The 21286-nt window shown below is 46.6% G+C and overlaps 1 protein-coding gene across 1 annotated transcript; it reads right to left on the bottom strand.

The window, feature by feature from the left end:
* Nucleotides 1–833: 833 nt before the first annotated feature.
* Nucleotides 834–6851, bottom strand: LOC125514218 (cyclin-dependent kinase F-4). The gene is made up of 17 exons (XM_048679507.2): nt 6407–6851; nt 5030–5274; nt 4322–4737; nt 4147–4225; nt 3986–4054; nt 3812–3901; nt 3590–3728; nt 3281–3383; nt 3144–3196; nt 2996–3062; nt 2760–2868; nt 2283–2348; nt 2129–2197; nt 1979–2045; nt 1786–1899; nt 1589–1699; nt 834–1491 (listed from the first exon to the last, which is right to left on the bottom strand). The coding sequence occupies exons 3-17, from the start codon at nt 4327–4329 to the stop codon at nt 1253–1255; spliced, it is 1383 nt and encodes a 460-aa protein (XP_048535464.1). The 5' UTR covers nt 4330–4737; nt 5030–5274; nt 6407–6851; the 3' UTR covers nt 834–1252.
* Between the last annotated feature and the right edge of the window lie 14435 nt (nt 6852–21286).

Raw genomic sequence — 21286 nt, 5'->3', positions numbered from 1 at the left:
ATGGAAGACACGGGAATTCCTTTCGTTTCAAATTGTCCAATACACAAGCATTGTAAGAGATGCCATGGGTGTCAACCCGGAGAGGTTGATCCACCAATTCATAAGAAGGTATCAAAAGTCCCAAGATGAAGCCAGACAAAGACAAGGCTTCAAAATCAAAGCATGATGCCTCCCTTCCGCAAAGCAGACAAGGGCCGCAATTTGGCCATCCACGCTTGGCCAAGCGGTCGGCCGTCCAAACCCTTAATTGAATAGGCCACATGAAAAACTTGACCTTGGGAGGGCCAAGCTTCCAAACCGTGTGCTCCATAGAGGATAAGATGATCACCAAGAATTGCACTTTATTTGCAGAGGTCGTCATGTAATGATCATCATTTGTATGCTTCCCAACAATGCCATCCTCAGTGAGGTCATCAAGGTGGAAATATGGATAAGCATCCAAAGGTCAATGAACTCAACGATATGAACCCAGGAGAAATCATAGGAGAGCTTAATTTTATAAATCCAAGCATTTTCGCATTTTCCTTGAGCGCCTCGCTCACCTTCCAATTTTTCATGAATGAGGGGTGCAATATCCTTCAGCTTGCACCAATTATCCATTTGATAGTGGAACCCCGATCCATTTTTTCGGATCGAATGGACTAAAAGTTGGCTTACAGCCTTTCAATTTTCAGGCAAACTCACCAATAGCAAATGCAAATGCAAAACAAAACAAAAAACTTCAAACCAAAGAGACCCTAAAAGCTTTGAAAATGTAAGGGAGATATATTGTCACGGCGCAACAAAAAATATGAATGGACTTCCCAACAAATTTAAAATTTGACCAGGCAGGATACACTAACGTGTTCTATTAAATCTCGCAAACTGTACAAGCGAAGCCAAATTATCCTCTTCATTGGAGGGTTTGTCGACTGTTAGATTGCACATGAACAGGACAACGGTCTGCGATATGAACGATTGAGAAAACTAGTTCACAAACCAAACCAAGACCACACATGTTTTGTTCATACACGGGACAAACTCGGGGCATGGGCAAATCCACACCCCAGTACAGGGAAAGGTCAGCAGGCTCGAGCACATTCACAACACATTCTCTACCGTGGCACCTGAACCAAGCAAGCAGGGGGAGGAAACTACCGCAAGGACCATGAACAGGCAAAACACACGGTTGGCGCCGAGGCGAACCTGGTTTTCGCTCTGTAGCCTACATGCCTCGCTGCTGCAGCTGATCGGTTCTTCACTCTATACTCCTTTAGCTCACCAACTTTCTTGTCAATCTCTTTGCCGGAGGGATTTCGTCGGATTTCCCGAGGAAGTCTGACTTGAGATGCCCAGCCTTCAACAGCGGGACAGGGGGCTTCACGGCCGTGCGTGTTCGAGAGGTCACAGACATATGAGCAAGCTTTTCGGTGATAGTCGAAACCTTCTGAACCGTTGCCCGGCCAGTTTCAGGTAAACTGCGTGAATGCCTTAATATCGGGTTCGCGTTCCCTGTGGTTCCAGTGAAAGAAAGAAAAAAGATCTTCATGATCAGACCACAAGCTTTGGGATGGAAATTTCGCAAAGCAGCTTTATATAGGAAACTTGCCTGGGCTATTCCTTGCCGGTACTCGACTAGTAGTTTGTTTGGTGTTACTCTCAGTGGGCCGTGCACTCTTCTGTGGTGCCTGGCGATCCAATTGAAGTTTTCTTTGCACACCTGGAAGATGGATAAACAGATTTACAATTTAGACGGCAATGCTAGTTAATTATGAGTACTTCAAGAAAAGAGATAATATATATTACCGATCTTAGATAAGCTGCTCGGTTTTATAGATATGTTGGCAGCAGGTTTGCTTGTGGAGAGAGCTCCAGTGGAGTATCTCCGAGCAATGTGTCCTGAAAGTCCTCTTGCTCCAACTGAAACAAATGGACCAATCATAGTAAAACAAGGGCTTTAGGAACGAACAGGCTATGGGGCAAAAGTGTGTATACTAACCACCCGGAGGAGTTTTAGGAGGGCCTGCAGCTTTTGGCCGGACAGAAGCTGGAACATATGTACAATCCTAATGGTTGGATGACAAGAAGAAAACCGATTAGTCTCCAGAGCAAAGAAAAAGCAACAAAACAATCGGAAAAATAGTTTTACCTTAAAGAAGGCATGTTGGAGAACTTCCGCAGCTTTTGGTCTCTTGCAAGGATCCCATGAGCACAGAGACTACAAGATGTAGAAGGAAAAGGAAAATTAGGAAACCCAATGAGTTCGGGAATGTCATCTAGGACAAAAAATTTGAAGGACTTACGGATATAAGGTCAACTGCCTCACTACTGGCTGATTTCATTACCTCCGACAGTTGACTGCCTCTGATCTGCATATACAAAGAACCACTGAGCAAGTATTCATGTGCATTCATAGTGCATGAGATCACACATAATCTAGGTTAAAGTCATGAATCAAGTTAGAACAAGATGTTGACTCGTGTCTTGTTTCAAACCTAACATGGAGTTGCACTCCATAAACCATGCATAACATTTAAAAAGGTGTGAAGGCTACACAATATGCAAAGTGAAGCAGCCCTGATATTCTCAAGAAAACAGGACCCATAAGATTAACATGAGGGCATAAAATGCATGACGACGAAGGAAATAACACAGCTCACAGATGCTAGTAACTTACAGATAACGCAAATAACAGGTATTAATTCTACTGCTTACACAAGAATTGCTGACCTGGAGAATCACAGCAATAGTACTATAGACAAGGAAACATGAATATTGACCTGTGGGAACTGATACTTCATCGCCTCTGCAAGAGACAATCCCTGGGGCCATGTTTGCTCATCTGGGCAACCAATAACGTTGCAAATCTTGAGAATCTCATCTGCTTCACTATACAGTGAAATAAGAAACAAGTGATCAAAGACGGTAACTACGAGGGGAAAAGAACAGACACAATCATACGAAGTATGCAGAGAGTGCCAGTCACAATAGCAGAAGATATGGTAAACCATATTACCTTGTGCCAGGGAAAAGAGGATGGAGTGTCAACAGCTCGGCCATTATGGCACCCATTGCCCACATATCTACCAAGTTATGAAGAAGGTCCATTTATTAGTTGCTAGCATGTGTAGGCAAGCACAAAGTAGACAGTAGTAGGTTCTTACCAACTGCAGAATCATAAGCAGATGACTGGAGCAATACTTCAGGTGCTCGGTACCTAAGACATTGAAACACATGGGGTTCAAGAAAAAGTATATCATTGTTGTTCTCTGTGTGGTGGGGCCATGGGAGCGGCACTAACCAGCGTGTTGACACATATTCTGTGTATGGTGGTGCAGATGAAATTTCTCTTGCTAGACCAAAGTCTGCTAGCTTTAGGACATCTTTGCTAACCAGCAGATTCTCTGGAATGGTATAGCAATATAGTTAATAAAACAATAAAATATGAATGAATGAAAAAAATGCATCAGTTGATCTGCAAAATTGGAACACCTATAGCTGCTAGAAGGCTTTAACAACAACTCACAATACACTAATGTCAGACTTCCATTTAATTTGGCTGGTAGAAAAATACAGGGCAGGGGGTAGATGAGTACATAAGAAATCCTACCTGGTTTGAGGTCACGATGAAAGTATCCCCTCTGGTGCATATAGGCAAGAGCCTGGAAAATCTGAAAGCACCAATTACGGACATCTGACTCCGCGAAAGGCTTTACTCTGTCTTTCATAAGTTGGTAGAGATTGCACTCCTAAATGAAACAATGGACAATATTCAACAAAAGCATGATATGGGGTAGTTATAAACTTTGTTATCAATCACGTGCTTAAGTACCATGTATTCCATTATGAAGTATAATATATCATTTTCCCTTATGACCTCCTTGAGCTTCACTATGTTAGGGTGATTCATGCGCCGCAAAGACTTCAATAAAGAAGACATGTTATTTGAAGGTAAGTAATATGCTAGAGAACATCAGAGAGACGAGTACATGACTGGCTAAAGTACCTTTACTTCACGTAAACTCATACATTCCTCGAAAGAATAATATTTTCTTTTCATTTTCTTAACGGCCACCTACATTGGATTAATATGAAACATTGACGTCAACTTCATTGTTTCACAGTTCAGGTAAAGATAGCAAGAGTGATATATCATAGGATACGTACAACTTCACCATTTTGTTTATTTATAGCGCGCCATACGCTCCCGAATGTCCCATCACCAACTTCCTTAATCAACTTGAATCTGCAAAGATAAGGCGCTCTAAGAAAAATGCAAACCCGAAACAGGAATTCAATACAACAGTTATCCAGAGGAGAGAAAAAATACAAAAAGGGTTACCTATCCATTTTTCCGGTAATTTTGTTGCCTGATAGAAGCTTTTTCCTTTGGACAACCAGGTATCAAGAAGCCTTTTCCTTTGGGACAACCAGGTATCAAGAAGCCTTTTTCCTTTGGGACAACCAGGTATCAAGAAAAATCAACAACAAGCACAGAGAAGTGTTTCAAAGTCTAAGCGACCAATATCTTGTCTATCAGTTCGCACAAACAGATGTATGATCCGTCAATTGAACAGTGGGCCTCCACTGGTTTGTGCTGTCTTGGATTTGGTCCCCTCACGAAGATCCCACAGCAACCATAGTAGAGTTCCAGAATATAGCAAGGATGAGCCTTGACCTCAGATGATATACAGCAAGCAAATGGCAACTAACTAGGGAGTGACAGATGGAGACTGAATGCAGTAAAGATGGTTGACCCTGCATATATTAAGAGAAAAGAAATTCAGAATGTTTCAAGAGATATGGTTGATTTAGTTTTCACATGCTAATACATGCAGGAAAGAACAGTTTGAACTCCCAATAGTAGAATTTAATTATTCTACGAGCACATCATTGGCCAGTTTACATGATCAGCATCTACTACTGGATTTGACTACAATAAGAAGTTACTCTGGAGATGATGCGCTGATAAACAGAGAATAAACAAAATGAGATGATAAAAACTTAGCCAATAGAACAAAAGAAAGGAAAAACAAAGCAGGTATTTTACATGTAGATGTGGAGCATAGACTGGAGTATCGCTTCAGGATCGCCTCAGCCTGCTGTCGTTGAGCATAGAACCACTATGTGCAGTTCACCAGAGAGAAGAGTTGGGTGTTCCCACGAGCTAAAACACGCCAATCAAAAGTTTCTTCTGAAACAAATAGCTTGCATTGAAGGTGATATGCCCCGAAGACCACTTTTCCCATGTCTTTGATGAACACTTTAAGCTCCCAAGATCACTGCTGGTGCAATCTGACACAATTTATTTGAATCAGAATGATGTGGTCGATTATAAAACTTTTTGCGCTCGATGACATGGTATAGTGTATGCCAAAGGAACAAGAATCATTTCCATGAAGCATGAACATTGATGCGACGTAGAACCATTTGGATTATATATAACGCAGTCAACTGACGATCTCTATCAGAAACCAACACAAATTTAGCAACATTTCCGAATCTAGTTTAAAGAATCCATTTTAATATCCCTTTTAATATACTAAGATACATGGAGGTCTGTACACAGCAAAATTTTGAATTGAATCATTTTAAGTGGATAATAATTTGCGGCTCACGTGTTGCTAGAACCAACATTAATGCACAAAACGAAACATAGTTCCCAGGGAAATATCAGAATCAGGTATAGCACTCGTTTACCTAAATCACATAATACTAGGCATACATTAATACCAGGGTAGAAGTGTATAACATTGGTGGAGCTGGACATTGCAAACAGTATCGGTACTATCAATGATGCTATTCATCAATCGCAATAACGACCCGGCATCTCAATTGGCGTGGTGATCGAGCTATACCGTTGCTTGAAACATCAAAATTCGAAAATAATGTTGCTATCCCATTACTGGCTGAAACGGATTTATCGTAGCAAAATCCATACATATAGAAACATCTCCGAACTCAAAATATCGCCTCAGGTTGGAATTAGTGGGAAAACGCCTGCATTGCTACCTCGTTTTTCTGAGCTTCTCTCTCAAACTTCTGCATTGCCACCTCAATCACAATTTACATTGCAAGCACAGAAAACATAGATTTTTCTCATCTATAGGAAGAAAAAAGGCGCCTTTTAACGGGAGAAAAGGAACCTTTCCGCGCAAAAATCTAAATCAGCCAACCAAAGGAAGATGAAAAATCCAAACAGAAAAGCATCCCGGCATAATCCTGAAAATAAGCTATCGCGGCACGGCCAGGCACAAACCTATACATGGATTCGCATTGGAGCGAATGCCCGGTGGGCGCTCAGATCCGGCGGCTGGGACACAGATCCGGGGCAAATCGCCTGGAGCAAGCAAAGCGAGGAGGGAGAGAGAGGGAAGGAGCGCGACGCGAGAAAGGCGGGGGCAATGGAGCGGAATCGATGCCATACCTTACCTTAGCAGGCGGGCAAAGGAGCATAGGGGTGGTGGTGGTGGTGGTGGTGGTGGCTCCCCACGTGCCGCGTGTCGGCGCGGCCCACCTCAGCCCAGCCCCGCGCGGCGCGGCGCAAAGGAGGAGGCCGGTGGGGCGCGGCGCCGGTGATTGTGTCCCCGTGGCGGCGGCGGGCGGCGGCGGCGTGGAACGGCGCGGGCGGGCGGGGGGAAGAAAGAAGGGGGGGAAATGAGCCGCGGCCTGCCTCCCACCGCACCCTCCCCTGGCTTTCTACCCGCGACGCGCCCCGTTACTTTTTATAACCGTGGCCAGCAGCGCCCGTCCCCGGCACCGCACCGCGTCGCCTCGCCCCTCGCGCTCCGCCGGCCTCCCCTCCCCTAACCTTTTTTTAACCTCTCTGCGCCCGGCTGACGAAGCCCTTTTCGTTCGGGCTTGCGTTTGCCCCAGCGGAGGGGAAGCAAAAGTATTTCCTGCCTTTTCACCCGCCCGCTACCAGCCCATCTTTCCCCGTCCTCGGATTGATTGCCATTGACGCTTTGGGGTGAGGTGAGGTGGGGTGGGGTGAAATGATGGGGAGATCGTAACCGTGTGGACTTCCCTCGCCACGGCCCGCCCGACGTTGATCGGCGGTGGTTACCGGATGCAGCGGGACGGCGACGGACGGGCGCGATGCTCCTCCACATGTCAGTCAGTGCCAGCTTGGCACATTCAGCATCCCAAGTTTTTTTTTTTTTGAGAAACTTCAGCATTCGTTCCAAGGAACAGTTCTTCACCTGGACGATTTCTTATCCCCGCTGTAAATGGTCCCGATCTGCCCACCACCACCATCACCTGCGAGGCACCACCAAAGCCAAAAAGGCTACTAGCAAAGGCGGTCCGGCCATTCGGGTAATCACGGGCAACAGCGCACGGCGTTCGGCCATCGGCCACCAGCGCTGTCTCTACATTCCGTGCCACTGACAGCATCATGGGGGGGTGGTCTGGTCCCCGGCCCCTCCCTCGCTCGCTCGCTCTACCCACCACGGCGCCGAGTGGTGCGAGTGTTTATGGCGTTTGGATTGGACCCGACGCAAGCTAGCGGCCGCTCTCCACTCCATTCTCTTCTCTCCGGTTGTTGGCCGGTCACATGGACGTGATGCTGATCGGCGTGGTGTGACCCTAATCTGTTTTATTCCGGAGGGCATGCTTATGGGATTCCGGACGCATGCATGGTCCGTTTCAAGTGGTGTTTTATCATTGGGTTGGTTCCCGGCGTTTTTGTGTTTTGTTCTTTTATGTGGAGCTGGTGGTACAATGATTAATTTCTTCGATTATTTGAGCACCGGAAGCGGTGAAATGACAAAAATGTTTGTTCAAAGACTGTAGTCAGGCATCCACAGCCTCTTTTTATTTTTGAGAAACCACTGCCTCTTCTCCTATGAGTGGAGATATTTTTGGCCCACATTTCGTTGGAGCGGACCTAGATCATCTGGCTGTCGACTAGAGCGGATTTATTAAAAAATGCGTAACTCATTTTCCGAAACTTAGTGAGTATAGCATTTTTTTTTAAGTTTTGTAGAACTCACAGATAAAAATTGATGTGCTTATTAAGTGGGTGTAAACTCGTGTCTGTCAATTTTTGGCATATAAAATAAAATAGGTGGTCTGTGTTACAAGCAAAAATCATAAAGTGGATTTCTTTTGAAAAATATACATAACTTGTATTGCAGAAATTCACTCAAATCAAAATTTTGATTTAATGCAGATCGCACGTGAACATATTTTATTGCAAATACGGGGACATAATGAGAGAGATTTGAATTGTCGCCAATGTGGTAAGGGAGAATGAGAGAGAGATCTGAAGAAGGATGGAGACCGCGAAAGAGATTGGCAACCTCATTTCTTCCATTTTTGTGTTGGTAGGCAAAGTGTGTTTTTTAGGCTATTTTCTATAGGAGATCACTCACACATTAGGTGTAATAACTTGTAATGGTTCCCCAATGGCAATCTTCTAGACACGGTGTTTTTGGGTAACTCATCGGCAATATGAAAAGGTATTGAGTACATACTTGAACTTGTTAAGAAAGGTATAATTTGAAGAGTGGGGGATGGCTCTTCCACTCGAACATGGAGAGATCCCTGGATCCCTAGGGGAGCGTCTTTCAGGCCAGTGACACCTAAACAGAACTGCGGCTTTGATTGGGTCTCGGATTTTGATGCTTGGGATGTTCATCTCGTCTTCAGGACCACTTCTAGCCCATGGATGTGCGTGAAATTGTAAAAATCCACACTTCACCCAAACAGCATGAGGGTTTTTTTCTATGGTTCCCAAAGAAGTGTGGGCACTTTTCTATCAGGAGTGCATATCAACTCACGACAGGTCCTAATGATGATTTATTCGCGGCGGGCCTTGAGCTCGAGCCCAGAAGGGGATCGGATCATTTGGAACTTAACCTGGCGATCAAAGGTTCCCCAAAAGAGGAAGATCATGCTTTGGAGCGCAATGTCGGGTGCTCTTGCTATCACGACCTGCAAGGCTTCTCGGTACTTGTCCACACGTTCGACCTACACCTTGTGTGGTGTAGAGGACAAGGGAATCTGCCATGCATTGATTTCTTGTGACCACGCCAAGTGTATTTGGGTAAGGATGAAGACTAGACGGCAACTACCTGCCGATGACCAACTAGTTGAGACAGGACTGGCTACTTAACGTTTTGTGTGGTTGTTCAGAGGATGTTCGCGACCGCGTTATTATCTAATATGACGAATTTGGCAGCTGCACAATGACCTAGTTCATGGCAAGGAGGCACCCTCATTGATATTATGGTGGAGTTCCTTGATAGCTACATAAATCCATCGTTCATGCTGGGAGGTACACAATTGAGGAGATAGTTAAAGGAAAGATGCCAGTTGTGGAAGACGGGGTACAGCCAAAGGTGAGGATTCCAACCCCTGCACATCGCCGGCCGCCACCTCCGGTCGATCAAGTCACGTTATCTGTTGATGGTTCATTGTCTTTGGACGACGGTAAGGCGGTTGTAGGCATGATTCTTCACTATCATGACGGTTCGGTGATCTTTGCGACATACTGGTTCATGTTCAATTGTAATGAAGCTTTCGAGGCGGAGATACATGCACTGATGCAAGGGATGGCTCTTGCCATTCAACATAGTAATCTCCTAGTCATTGTTCAATCAGATTCCATAGAGGCTCTTTCTATCCCGTCGGGTAGTGGTTTTGTCTGCTTGGCCTATGGACACCTAGCTACCAAGATCAAAGCATTGATGGACGATGGGGAGTTTATTCCACGGAAGCTCGGTAGAGATCAAAATAGAGTGGCCGATTGGTTGGCGAATTATAGTTGTAGTGAGTGCACCACTGTTGTGAGGTTGTACCAAGGGGTCCCCTGTATCGAGGTACTTCTGCATCTCGACTGTAACTCTATAATTATGGAATAAAACTCCTTTTCACCCCCAAAATAAACTTATATTATGGAACAGGGGGTAGCAAAATAAATAAATAATCTTTTATAAGGGCATCTCAAAGTGGACCCTCAAACGCCCGCATCCGCCTAGACCCCACGGTCCGGACATGTTTTACCATCCAACGCGGGCCAGTGTTGGTCTGTCGACCGGTCCGGACGCACTTTTTCCCGCAAAGTGGAAGCAAACTGGGGGGCTTTGCGGGAGTCCGAACAATAGCCATGTAGGACTCCGACGCCCCCAGACCACTCAAATCCCCCTATTAGTGCCAGTCTCTTCCACTTCGCCCCTACTCCCCCTTAATTTGCATCCGCGCCCTCCTCCTCCAACGCCACATCTGTACCTCTTTGGGTGCCACCCAGACATTGTTGGATGTCCGCAACCACCACCCACGGGCCAGCTTAACTTGTAGTACGGCGCCGCCCACCCAGGATGCATTCGCAGCCAGGTACCCTACGCCCCCTTGTCGGCGATGTCCATGGCTGACACCATGCCCGACAGGTGTTTGGTCACATGTCATTGAGCAATTTTTGAACTTGATGTCATTTTTTAGAGTACGAAGGATGGCGGGGTGCTCGAGTATGGAGGATGATTGTTGTGTAATGTGTGGTTGGTCATATCCGCGAATTTTGTAGGCAAGAGCAGAAAGGGGCTCTTCTGGCAGTGGGTGCAAGTTCGTTTCACGCTCAATAAGCACCATGCACATCATCCATGAATGCAATGTGAAGTCAAGTTTGTAAAGTGGTTGATCGGCTAGAGGCAATGTGGCCATTGCGCGCGATAGTCGTTGAGATCTTAAGTTTTGCTTCTTCTTGCCCAACTTGTTGATTGATTCATTTATTCACTCAATGTTGCTCTATATATCGTGTAGCCTATACACGCTGTCGTGATTGTTGAAATATATTGCCCACCTCCCTCCATCAGTTCGGACTTTTGTATGAGTTGGCTGGAGCATGAATTCAATATGGTATCCGAGCCAAGAGGTCTTGAGTTCAAGACCCTGCCAACGCAGTATTAAATAAAACGATTCTGCGGCCTACATCGATCCCACGTGTAAGGACTAAAATAGCCTAGACGTGAGGGGGAGTGTTGAAATATATTGCTCACCTCCCTCCATCTGTTCGGACTTTTGGATGAGTTGGCTGGAGCATAAATTCAATAGTGATGTATCACGGGAAAGAGGACAGGTCATTCATGGACATACATTGTTGGATGAAACTCAAAGGGCATTATGTGTGGGATGACATGATCCATTGATGAAAAATTTGTTGAACATTCGGTTAATCTAGTTGAATTTGAACTATTTTGTGTTGAACTTAAACTACCGTTGTACTAGACTAGTTTGCATTCTATGTATGGATGATTTGTGATATTTTCTATCTAAACTTTGATGAACTCCGTCGTATTTGATGAATTTTGTCCAGTTAGTTAAAATGCAATTTGAAATATGTGTGGATAGCATTGGATGGCCGGCTCCCGCAGCTACTTCTGTGGACTGATCCCCTGCCCGAGGACGGATGCGGTGCCTAAGGGCATCTCCAAGGCAACCCGCAAATTTCCTCCCGCATCCGTCCGCAGATACGGAGGAACCAGTCTGCGGACACGGATGTGGGAGGCCGACATCCAACGCTAGCCGCATACATCCGACCAACAATTCAAACCAACCTCACGAAATTCGATCATACCGGACGGATTTCATTCAAGTTCGGACATAATTTACATAAAAAGATCAATATTTCGACCGTTCAACTAAAAGAATAGAAAAAACCTAAACCTATACCGGACAACCACCTCGTATGTGTGGCCGCCCTGCCCTTTCATCGGTGCCATCGTCGCCGTCCCTCCAGTTGCGGTACGACGCCGAAGGGCTGCGACAGCCTTGTCTGGCGGATGCCTGCCGCTCGCGGAGGAGCCGCTCCGCCTCCCACTACGCCGTGCGGACTGCCGTTGTGGCCACTGCCGACGTGGCCTTCGGAGCCTTGGTGGCGACCTTGCCACTAAGCGGCCACTCCTCGCCGATCTTCGCGAGTTCGCTGTCAAGGCAGCGGCGACGCCTGGCAACCGTCTCTGTGGTGGTCACAGAGAGGTCAAGCGCCCACGTGGCAGTGAGGTCGGGGTCGTTTCGAACTCATTCTAGCGTCACGTCGCTCTTGGTGAATGCGGAGCAACGATTGGCATTGCGTCGTCGTACCGCTCCTGCTGCCGAGTCGTGCGCTCCGCCTCAAACACGACGACCCCCCGGGCCCGAGGGGTCGCTGAGGTAGTGAGGAGGCGGCCCAGCGCCTTCTTGATCGCGGGCGACAACTCCTCCTTGACGGCGAGGCAGTGGCGGCGCGGCGGCGACAACGACGCGTCGATGCGGCCATACTAGTTGCGTGGCGGAGATGCAGGCTCCTTCTTTACGCAGAGTCTGATCTAGACGCCGTGGTGGTGCGGGGGTGAGGCTGGCTCCTCCTTCACACGATGTCTGATCTGGACGTTGCGGTTGTGCCGACTCGGTCTTGTCGCGGTGGCGGGCAGGGAGGCCGGCTCCTCCTTCACACGGGCGGCGACAACCCCATGTTGCGGAGTGACCACTCCTTGATTATCTCGATCTGACGGAAGAAATATTCGTCCGTTAGAGCGGCCTCCTTGAGGAGTCCACGCAGCTGCTACGGTGGCTCATGCGTCTGCCGCGGCGGCGCCTGGTCCTCCTCGTCCCCGGTGGAGATGATGATCTCCTCCTGGGCGGAGGAGCCGGCCGCCGTGGATGTCGACGGGCCCGAAGAGCGTCTGCGGCGGTGCCAAGAACCGCCGGAGGACTTCCGCCTACTCCGCTTGCTGGTGCGGAGCACCACGACTTCGACATCGCCGAAGCTTGGGTCAAGAGGGGGGAGGGGGGAGGGCACGGAGACGGGGGAGGGGAGAGGGCCGATGCTCGGGGAGGAGGTGGTGCATGCCTGTGGATCTCCGGCGCATTGTTTGAATAGCCGCGACGAGGCCCATGCGAATGGGGTCCGCTTCAATGCGGCGCAGCGGACGGAGTTGGTTCCTCAAGAACTTGCGTCCGCATTGAAGCGGCGGCCGTCGAGAGGTCGCGCCGGTTAGCGCCGCCCTCCATCCTCCCCGGTCATATCATGGCATCAATGTCGGCCTCCGCGTGCTCTGGGCCGACATGAATACGACGCGTTAAGCGGCGCCTGCATCGGAAGAAAAGCGCGGGAGGGGCGGGTGAGGGTTTTTTGGTCGGCCAGGATGGTCAGAAGCGTGCGTGGGATTGGTCTGGACTCTTGCACACATCTCCCACGTTTGTCTCCGGTTTATAGGAGAAATCGCGTCCCGACCTTCCTGTGGAACGATACACGACCGCGTTGGATGGCTTCGGCGATTCGGACAACGCAGATCGAAAAGTTTCTGGAGGTTTATGGGTCCGCTTGAAGATGCCATTAAATCCAAACCTATGATTTAATTCCAGGTGGCGAGCCTCCAACGAATCGTCGGTTCTTGGCATCTCTGTGTTTTCTCGTCGTCGTGCACCAAGATCTCTCTTTCTTCATTTTTGTGCGAAGAGTGCTCCAAGATCTCTATGTGTGCAAGAGCAGTACGGATACGTATGGAGGTTGTGGTTTGCTTTTGACTCGTGATGAAGTGCGGTCGATCCGATCCGTGTCGTATTGGACGGCATGTTACGGCGTGGATCTATCCATAAACTCTACTACTGTTGAACCACGTGCTGCTAGATCGATCCGGTTACAGCCGCAGGGTCTCGAGGGCAATTGCACGCATCGTGTGCACATGCATGGCCTGTGCCATCCACTGCTTGTTCGCTCTTGCAGCAGCCAGAGTAGTGAACTGCTAGTGGTGAGTGCTTAACCAAGCACGTGCGGGCACAAGGTGCACATCTTCCCATGTGCACACGACAAGTTGATTAGGATAACTTCAACGCGGATCACTAAATCCCCAGCAAACGATCCGACCAACGTTCCAAACATTTTTGGGTCATCAAATTATCTGGACCTGTTCAAACGTCCGAAATCTTTTGAAGAAGCATCAAACCAGGAGGAAGTTTGTGGACGTTTGGTCGTTCGCCACACAGGACCTGACAGCATAGACACACAAAAAACTCACCCGGAGCCGTGTTTGAATTGTAATATTTCTATTCGAATTATTGTTGCATTGAAGTATTTATACTTTCATTATGAAGAATCGTGCTATTTATCATTGGGCATTATGAACATGTGATGATTACGGTTGGATGGCGGGACACAGACACGTCTAGACGTGTGTACAAACATTTAGTGTCGTTTGTCTGGTGATCCAAGTTAGAGTTGTGCTTATGCATTGGGTTATATCTGCAGGGGCGCACCTTGGTTCTTTTTCCAATAAACAAAATGGAAAGCCATTACTGCCATCCTTGTTGCTATCCGTCTGCATTTCGTGAGTGCAAGCTACATTAGGGCATCTTCAACGGCGACCTATAAATTTTCTCTCGCATCCATCCATGAATAAGGGGGGACCAGTCCGCGGACCAGGATGTGGGACGCCGCCATCCAACGCTAGCCACATACATTTTTTTACTATGTACTGCAAGGCAACAGCCTCACAACTCTTTATTCAAATAAAAACAGAAAGCCGCATACATTTCAACCTCTTTTTCAACAAACTGAATGAAATTCATGCAAACTCGGTTGGATTTCATATAAACATGACGGATTTCATACAATCCGGACGAAAACGGTTACATTTTGAACATATTTTCAACAAAAAGTGAAACCGGGCTAGTCTACGGCCGGCGCGGCGGGTCTCCAACGCCGTCCTCATGACCGTCAGCGGAAAGTCCCGGAGGTATATGCTTCAGCACAAAGGACGACTCGCTTCCCCGCCGCTCATCGGAGTGGAAACTGCCGCCTGATGCTTTAGCCGGAGGGGAAGGGTCCCTCCGCAGCACGGATCAAAGTTGGTTCTTGGATAAGGGGATGATGGTGGCCGATGAGAGGGCAAGATACCTACTGTGTATGTCGGCGGTGCCTCAAAGGTGTCCTTCCTGGGACCCAAGCGGCGACAGCCTCCTGTGTTCTATTTCACCTCGATGATGGCGACGGGCATGGACGTGCAGGCCGCCACCTTGTCGCCATCTGCGTAGCCGGCTTCTTTCTCTGCGTGCATGGCGCGGCTACGTGCATGTTGACGGCGGATGGCACGGTCGCAGGCACTGTAGGTGTGGTACGACGTGTCAACGTCGACCGCAGCGATGATGCCCGTGTCGTCGTGCTCCCTGCCATGCCGGGATGGAGCAACTCGCCACTCCTACGCGATCTGGCGTGGAGCTGCGAGCTGCTGAACCACACGCCGGCTTGGGCCGGCAACTTGCTCTGTCGGGCTAGGCGAGGGAGGTGGAGCAAGGAGCTGCCTCGCTCGTATCCGGCGGGCTCGACGGGCCACCCAGCCGGCTTTTATGTCGAAGCCCCGCTCTTCCGGCTCGTCGGATGCGATCGAAAGATTGGATAAAATGGTGGAAGAATGAGATAGGGAGTGGCAAAGTGGTGTGATTCTTGCCCGACGCCTGGCCTCGTTTAAATAGAGGATGAACGAGAGGAGTTTGCCCGGCGTTGTGTTTAATGCCGGCCAGCTCGTGAACGAACATGTGGCCAGAGTAGGTTTCTCGGCTTCCACGCAGGTTTAATGTAGACCTTTGAATGCGGCGGAGAGGTGTGTTTCAGTCGGGCGTGCAGCGGGTGGCGCAACGCTTCAACGACGAAGGCAGTCAAAGGTCGTGTCCGCTCTGAGCCGCCTTCAATGTGGAGCGGCGCGCTCTACAGTGGCATATGGATGCGGGCAGCTGGGAGACGGGCGGGAAGCGCACGCGCCGAGGGGGGAGGGATGTTTGGTGGGCCAATGATGTCATAAGCTGTCATGACAGCGATGCAGACTCCCACAAATCTCCTCGCGTTTGTCTCTAGTTTGCAAAAGAAAACGTGTTTGAACTGTGTTGCAGACCGATACATGACTGCGTTGGATAGCTTCCGTGGTTGGGACGGTACGGTACAAGCGGATGCGGAAAGTTTAAGAGTCGCGTTGGAGATACCCTCACGCCAGTGGAGCTTGGAGGGTCCTTCATGCAGCGTTGCAAGGAAAGGCGATCCCTTCGCCTAGCTCGGCAAGTATGCAACGTCCAACGTCGCACGGTAAGCAAAGCATATACAGCTGTACTAGCTTGTAGTAACTCACGATCGACTGGAGAGGAACTCAAACAAAAAAAAAAGACTGGAGAGGAACCGAGAGGTACACGGGAGGCTCCGGGACACGATCGCAGGGCCGGCGGCGCCTGCAGATTCTGGTTGTGCTGACCTCGCCCGATCGCCCGTCTCCATCCACGGCCGGAACGGGATGGAGACAGTACTGTCGTATCTGCCCGCGCTTCGTTTTCCCCGCCGCGCCGCTAGCTGCTCACCACGCGGCGTACGCGAGCGACTTGACTGAGACGGCCCGCGGAGATCGGTCAATTGCCACTGTCGGCTGGGCGCTGCTATTTTTCTTTTAACATGAAAAGTCTTTTATTCAATTAGAAGCACCTTGCAGTGAGGAGCGTGACCTGGAAAGAGCATCTCTACCAAGGCAAAGACTTTTCTTTTTTGAGACAAACCAAGGCAAAGACAAGTTCTGAAGAAAGGCAACCACGTAACAGCTAAGGTCTATTCAGAATTTTGAGAGCCGAGAGCAAGCAGCAAACGCAAGAGCGACGCGTCACTGACAGCGTCATCTACATGGGCCGCGCAAGTGAGAAAGCTTGTCAAGGCAAGCCGGCACTTCAAAATATGCTCATGGATTAAAACAATCGTGCATTCAAAAAAATGTTCACGATTTTTAAAATATTGGCAAATTCAGAAATGCCCAGGGCTTCAAAAAATAGTCATCAATCAAAAAAAGTTCACGAATTTAAAACATATTCATAAATTAAAGAAAACGTATTCATGAAATATTCACTAATTCCACAAAAAAAATCATGAATTCGAATTTTTTTCAAGAGTTCAAGTTTCTCTGAGTTAAAAAATGAATGCCAATTCAAAAAATATTATTGAATTTTAAAAATACTGGTGAATTAAAAAATATTCACTATTAAAGGAAAACTCACCAATTTTAAAAGTATTCATGAATTCTAAAAAATATTGATGAATTAAAAAATGTCATAAATTCAAAAGATCATGAATTCAAAAAAATTGTGTATTGAAAAAATGTTTGTTAATTTGAGAATATTCATGTATTTTAAAAAAGTTCATCAATTGAAAAATATTAAAAAGTCTGAAAAAAGTTAAACCCTTACAAAATAATTTTTTTAAATGTTCCTGAATTTTGAAAATGAAAAAGAAAAAAAAAGAGAACAGAAAAAGAGGAAGCAAAGAAGAAGAAGAAAAGAAACAAAAAAAATTACTCCCTCCATACACACATATAGGGTCTAATACGTTTTTTGAGGTAGCCTTTCACGAATAATAAAATTATTAGTATATGAGATGTATGACATAAAAATTACTCCATCCCAAAATAAGTGTTTTAACCTAATGCAACTTTGTACTAAAGCTAGTACCAAGTTGAGACACTTATTTTGAGACGAAGGGAGTATATCATTAGAAACTTCTTTCACATATGAATTCAATGGTATGCTTTGTGTAGCATGCACGTCATATATTTTTGTGCTAACCCATGGTCAATGGTAACCTTAAAAAATGTATTATACCATATATATATATATATATATGGATGGAACGAGTACAAAAAAAAAGGAAAAGACCAAAGTTAACCTCCTAAAGAAAATCAAAAGAATCCCCAATAGCATGAGCTACTTGGCCGGCCCACTTCCAGCACCGTGTGGGTGATTCGCCCGTAGGTGGAACAAGAGTCGCCGTGGGCTGATTCATAAAAATATAAAGTGATCCCAAGGGCATATGGCGAAATCACTAATTAAGGAGTACTCATTGCAAAGAACACTTTACTTTTCCAGGTCGCGACAAGTGGCGCACATGCAGCACGCCACTTGTCGCAACCTGGGAGTTTTTCCTTCGTAGATCCGTTTATTCAAAATGTTTTATCTCTTAAACCGTGCGTTCAAATCTTGAACCGTTTTCATCATTGGATTCCTCGCGTCCAGATCTTCAAAAGTAGATCCCATGTTGATAGGTTTTGACGAATTTTTTTTTCACGAAAAAACCGGGCGAAAAAACCGAACCGGGAGCACGATTTTTTTCCCTTTCCGAAAGAGGCACGCCCGTGCCTCTCGCGAAATCACAACCGTGCCTCTCGTGGAAGCAAAACCGTGACTCTCGTGGAAGGAAAAAAATAGAAAACACATTTTTTTCCGTTTTCGAGAGGCACGACCGTGACTCTCGCGAAAGCACAACCGTGCCTCTCGCGGAAGCAAAAACGTGACTCTCGTGAAAGAAAAAAAACAGAAAACCCGTATTTTTCCCTTTCCGAGAGGCACGGCCGTGACTTTCGCGTAAGCACAACCATGCCTCTCGCGGAAGCAAAACCGTGACTCTCACGAAAGAAAAAAAAAACAGAAAACACGTTTTGTTTTTCCCTTATCGAGAGGCACGACTGTGACTCTCACAAAAACACAACCGTGCCTCTCGCGGAAGAAAAACCGTGACTCTCGCAAAAGAAAAAAAAACAAAAACGCGTTTTTTTCGTTTCCAAAAGGCACGGCCGTGACTCTCGATAAAGCACAACCGTGCCTCTCGCGGAAGAAAAACCGTGACTTTTGCGAAAGAGAGAAAAAAAAGAAAACGCGTTTTTTCGTGCAAATTTTTTTTTCTGAATTTTTTTGATCGAAAAGCTAAGAAAGACCGGAGGAAAACCAAAACGTCGAAAAAACCGGGAAAAAACCCGTTTAAAAAGCCGAAAACGCGTATGGAAAAATAAAAAAAACAAAATCCGAAGGGAGCGTCCAGAGCGCGACACGTGGCGAATGGCTGAGAGCGCGCCAAGTGGCGCTGATCGTTGCGAGGCTCCCGAAGGAGCGCTCGTTAACTAGTTGCTCCCGGCATATGGTCAGCTGGGCTCATGCTGAGCAAGCCATAAACATAAGGGGGACACACCTGTGCAGATTCTGAATCGGAAGCCGCCCCCTAGGGATTTAACTAAGATAAACATGGATGCCTTTTTCCACGCCAACTTAGGCCAGGGAGGTGGGGTGTCATCGCCATGGATGCAGACGGTTATGTACCTATTGCAGTGACTGATGACCCACAAGTATAAGGGATCAATCGTAGTCCTTTCGATAAATAAGAGTGTCGAACCCAACGAGGAGCAGAGGAAAATTACAAGTGGTTTTCAACAAGGTATTTTTTGCAAGCACTGAAATTGTCGGTAACAGGTAGTTTGATAACAAGATAATTTATAATGAGCAAGTAACGGTGACGGTAAATAAAGTGCAGCAAGGTAGCCCAATCCTTTTGTGGCAAAGGACAGGCCAAAACGGTCACTTATAATAGGCAAAACGTTCTTGAGGGTACATGGGAATTTCATCTAGTCACTTTCATCATGTTGGTTTGATTCGTATTCGCTACTTTGATAATTTGATATGTGGGTGGACCGGTGCTTGGGTGATGTTCTTACTTGAACAAACCTCTCACTTATAATTAACCCCCTCGTAAGCATCCGCAACTACGAGAAAAGTATTATGATAAAATCTAACCATAGCATTAAACGTTTGGATCCAAATCGGCCCCTTACGAAGTAGCGCATAAACTAGGGTTTAAGATCTATCACTCTAACAACCCATCATCTAATAACTACTCCACAATGCATTTCCTTAGGCCAAAAGATGGTGAAGTGCCGTGTAGTCGACGTTCACATGACACCACTAAGGGAATCACAACATACATATCATCAAAATATCGAACACATATCAAGTTCACATGATTACTTGCGACAAGATTTCTCCCGTGACCTCAAGAACAAAAGTAACTACTCACAAATGATAATCATTCTCAAGATCGGAGGGGTATTAAATAGCATAATGGATCCGAACATATAATATTCCACCAAATAAACCATATAGTAATCAACTACAAGATGTAATCAACACTACTAGTCACCCACATGTACCAATCCGAGGTTCCGGCACAAAGATTGAACACAAGACATGAACCAGGGTTTGAGAGGAGATGGCATTGTTGAAGATGTTGATGGAGATTGGCCTCCCAAAGATGAGAGGGTTGTTGATGATGACGATGGCTTCGATTTCCTCCTCCGGAGGGAAGTTCCCCCGACGAAATCGCTCCGCCGGAGGGCAAAAGTGCTCCTGCCCAAGTTCCGCCTCGAGACGGCGGCGCTCCGTCCCGAAAGTCCTCCCTTATTTTTTTCCTAGGTAAAAATGACCTATATACCAGAACTTGGGCACCGGAGGTGGGCCGGGCTGAGCACAACCCACCAGGGCGCACCTGGGGGCCTGGCGCGCCCTGGTGTCTTGTGCTCACCAGGTGCTCCCCTCCGGTAGTTATTTGCTCCAGTATTTTTTATATATTCTAAAACAATTCTCCGTAAATTTTCAGCTCATTTGGAGATGTGCAGAATAGGTAACTCTGACATAGCATTTTTAGGTCCAGAATTCCACTTGCCGGCATTCTCCCTTTTTGTGTAAACCTCGCGTGTTATGAGAGAAAAGGCATTAGAATTAGTCCATAAAGTATTATTATGCAAAAAAACATTGTAAATAACAGTAGGAAAACATGATGCAAAATTGACGTAGCAACTCCCCCAAGCTTAGACCCCGCTTGTCCTCAAGCGAAAAATCGATATCGAAAAACATGCCCGCATGCTTAGAGAGAGAGAGAGAGAGAGTTGTCGATAAAAACAAAATACAGACATGGAAGCATCATGCTTATTATTATATCAACAACAAACTTTATCACATAACTTCATCATATAACTTCTCATGAACAAGTAACAATTCATCACAACATCGAAGTAAAAGCATAAACTCTACTGAAAACCAATAAACTTTGTTCTCAATCAACTTAGCAACTATAATTCATCGTCTTTTAAGGAAGGGTCTCGTATTGGAGCCTTTTCGCAAGTACACATACTCAACCATCATATAATCTTCTATGGTTGCTAACACTCACCTCATACACATGAGCAAAAAGTTTTAGCCGGACACATAGAAAGATAGGGGCATATAGTTTCGCCTCCCAACGTATTCACATCTAAGGTGATGTCAACAATAATAATTCATGCTCACTCATATCCAACTGGATATATGTGCCTAGATCTTTCCTCACCACATGATGCTTGCAAAAAGAGAAAATAAAAAGGAATAGGGAAGAGTACTTTGACTCTTGCATAAAAGTAAATACATAAAAGTAAAAATAGGCCCTTCGCAGAGGGAAGCAGAGGTTGGCATGCGCTTTTTGTTTGTATGCTCAACCTCTTAGTGCAAA

The sequence above is a fragment of the Triticum urartu genome, chromosome 6A (assembly GCF_056163025.1).
Source record: "Triticum urartu cultivar PI428250 chromosome 6A, HENAU_Tu73, whole genome shotgun sequence".
Taxonomy (NCBI): Eukaryota; Viridiplantae; Streptophyta; class Magnoliopsida; order Poales; family Poaceae; genus Triticum; species Triticum urartu.
This window is presented reverse-complemented; position numbering and strand designations above follow the sequence as displayed.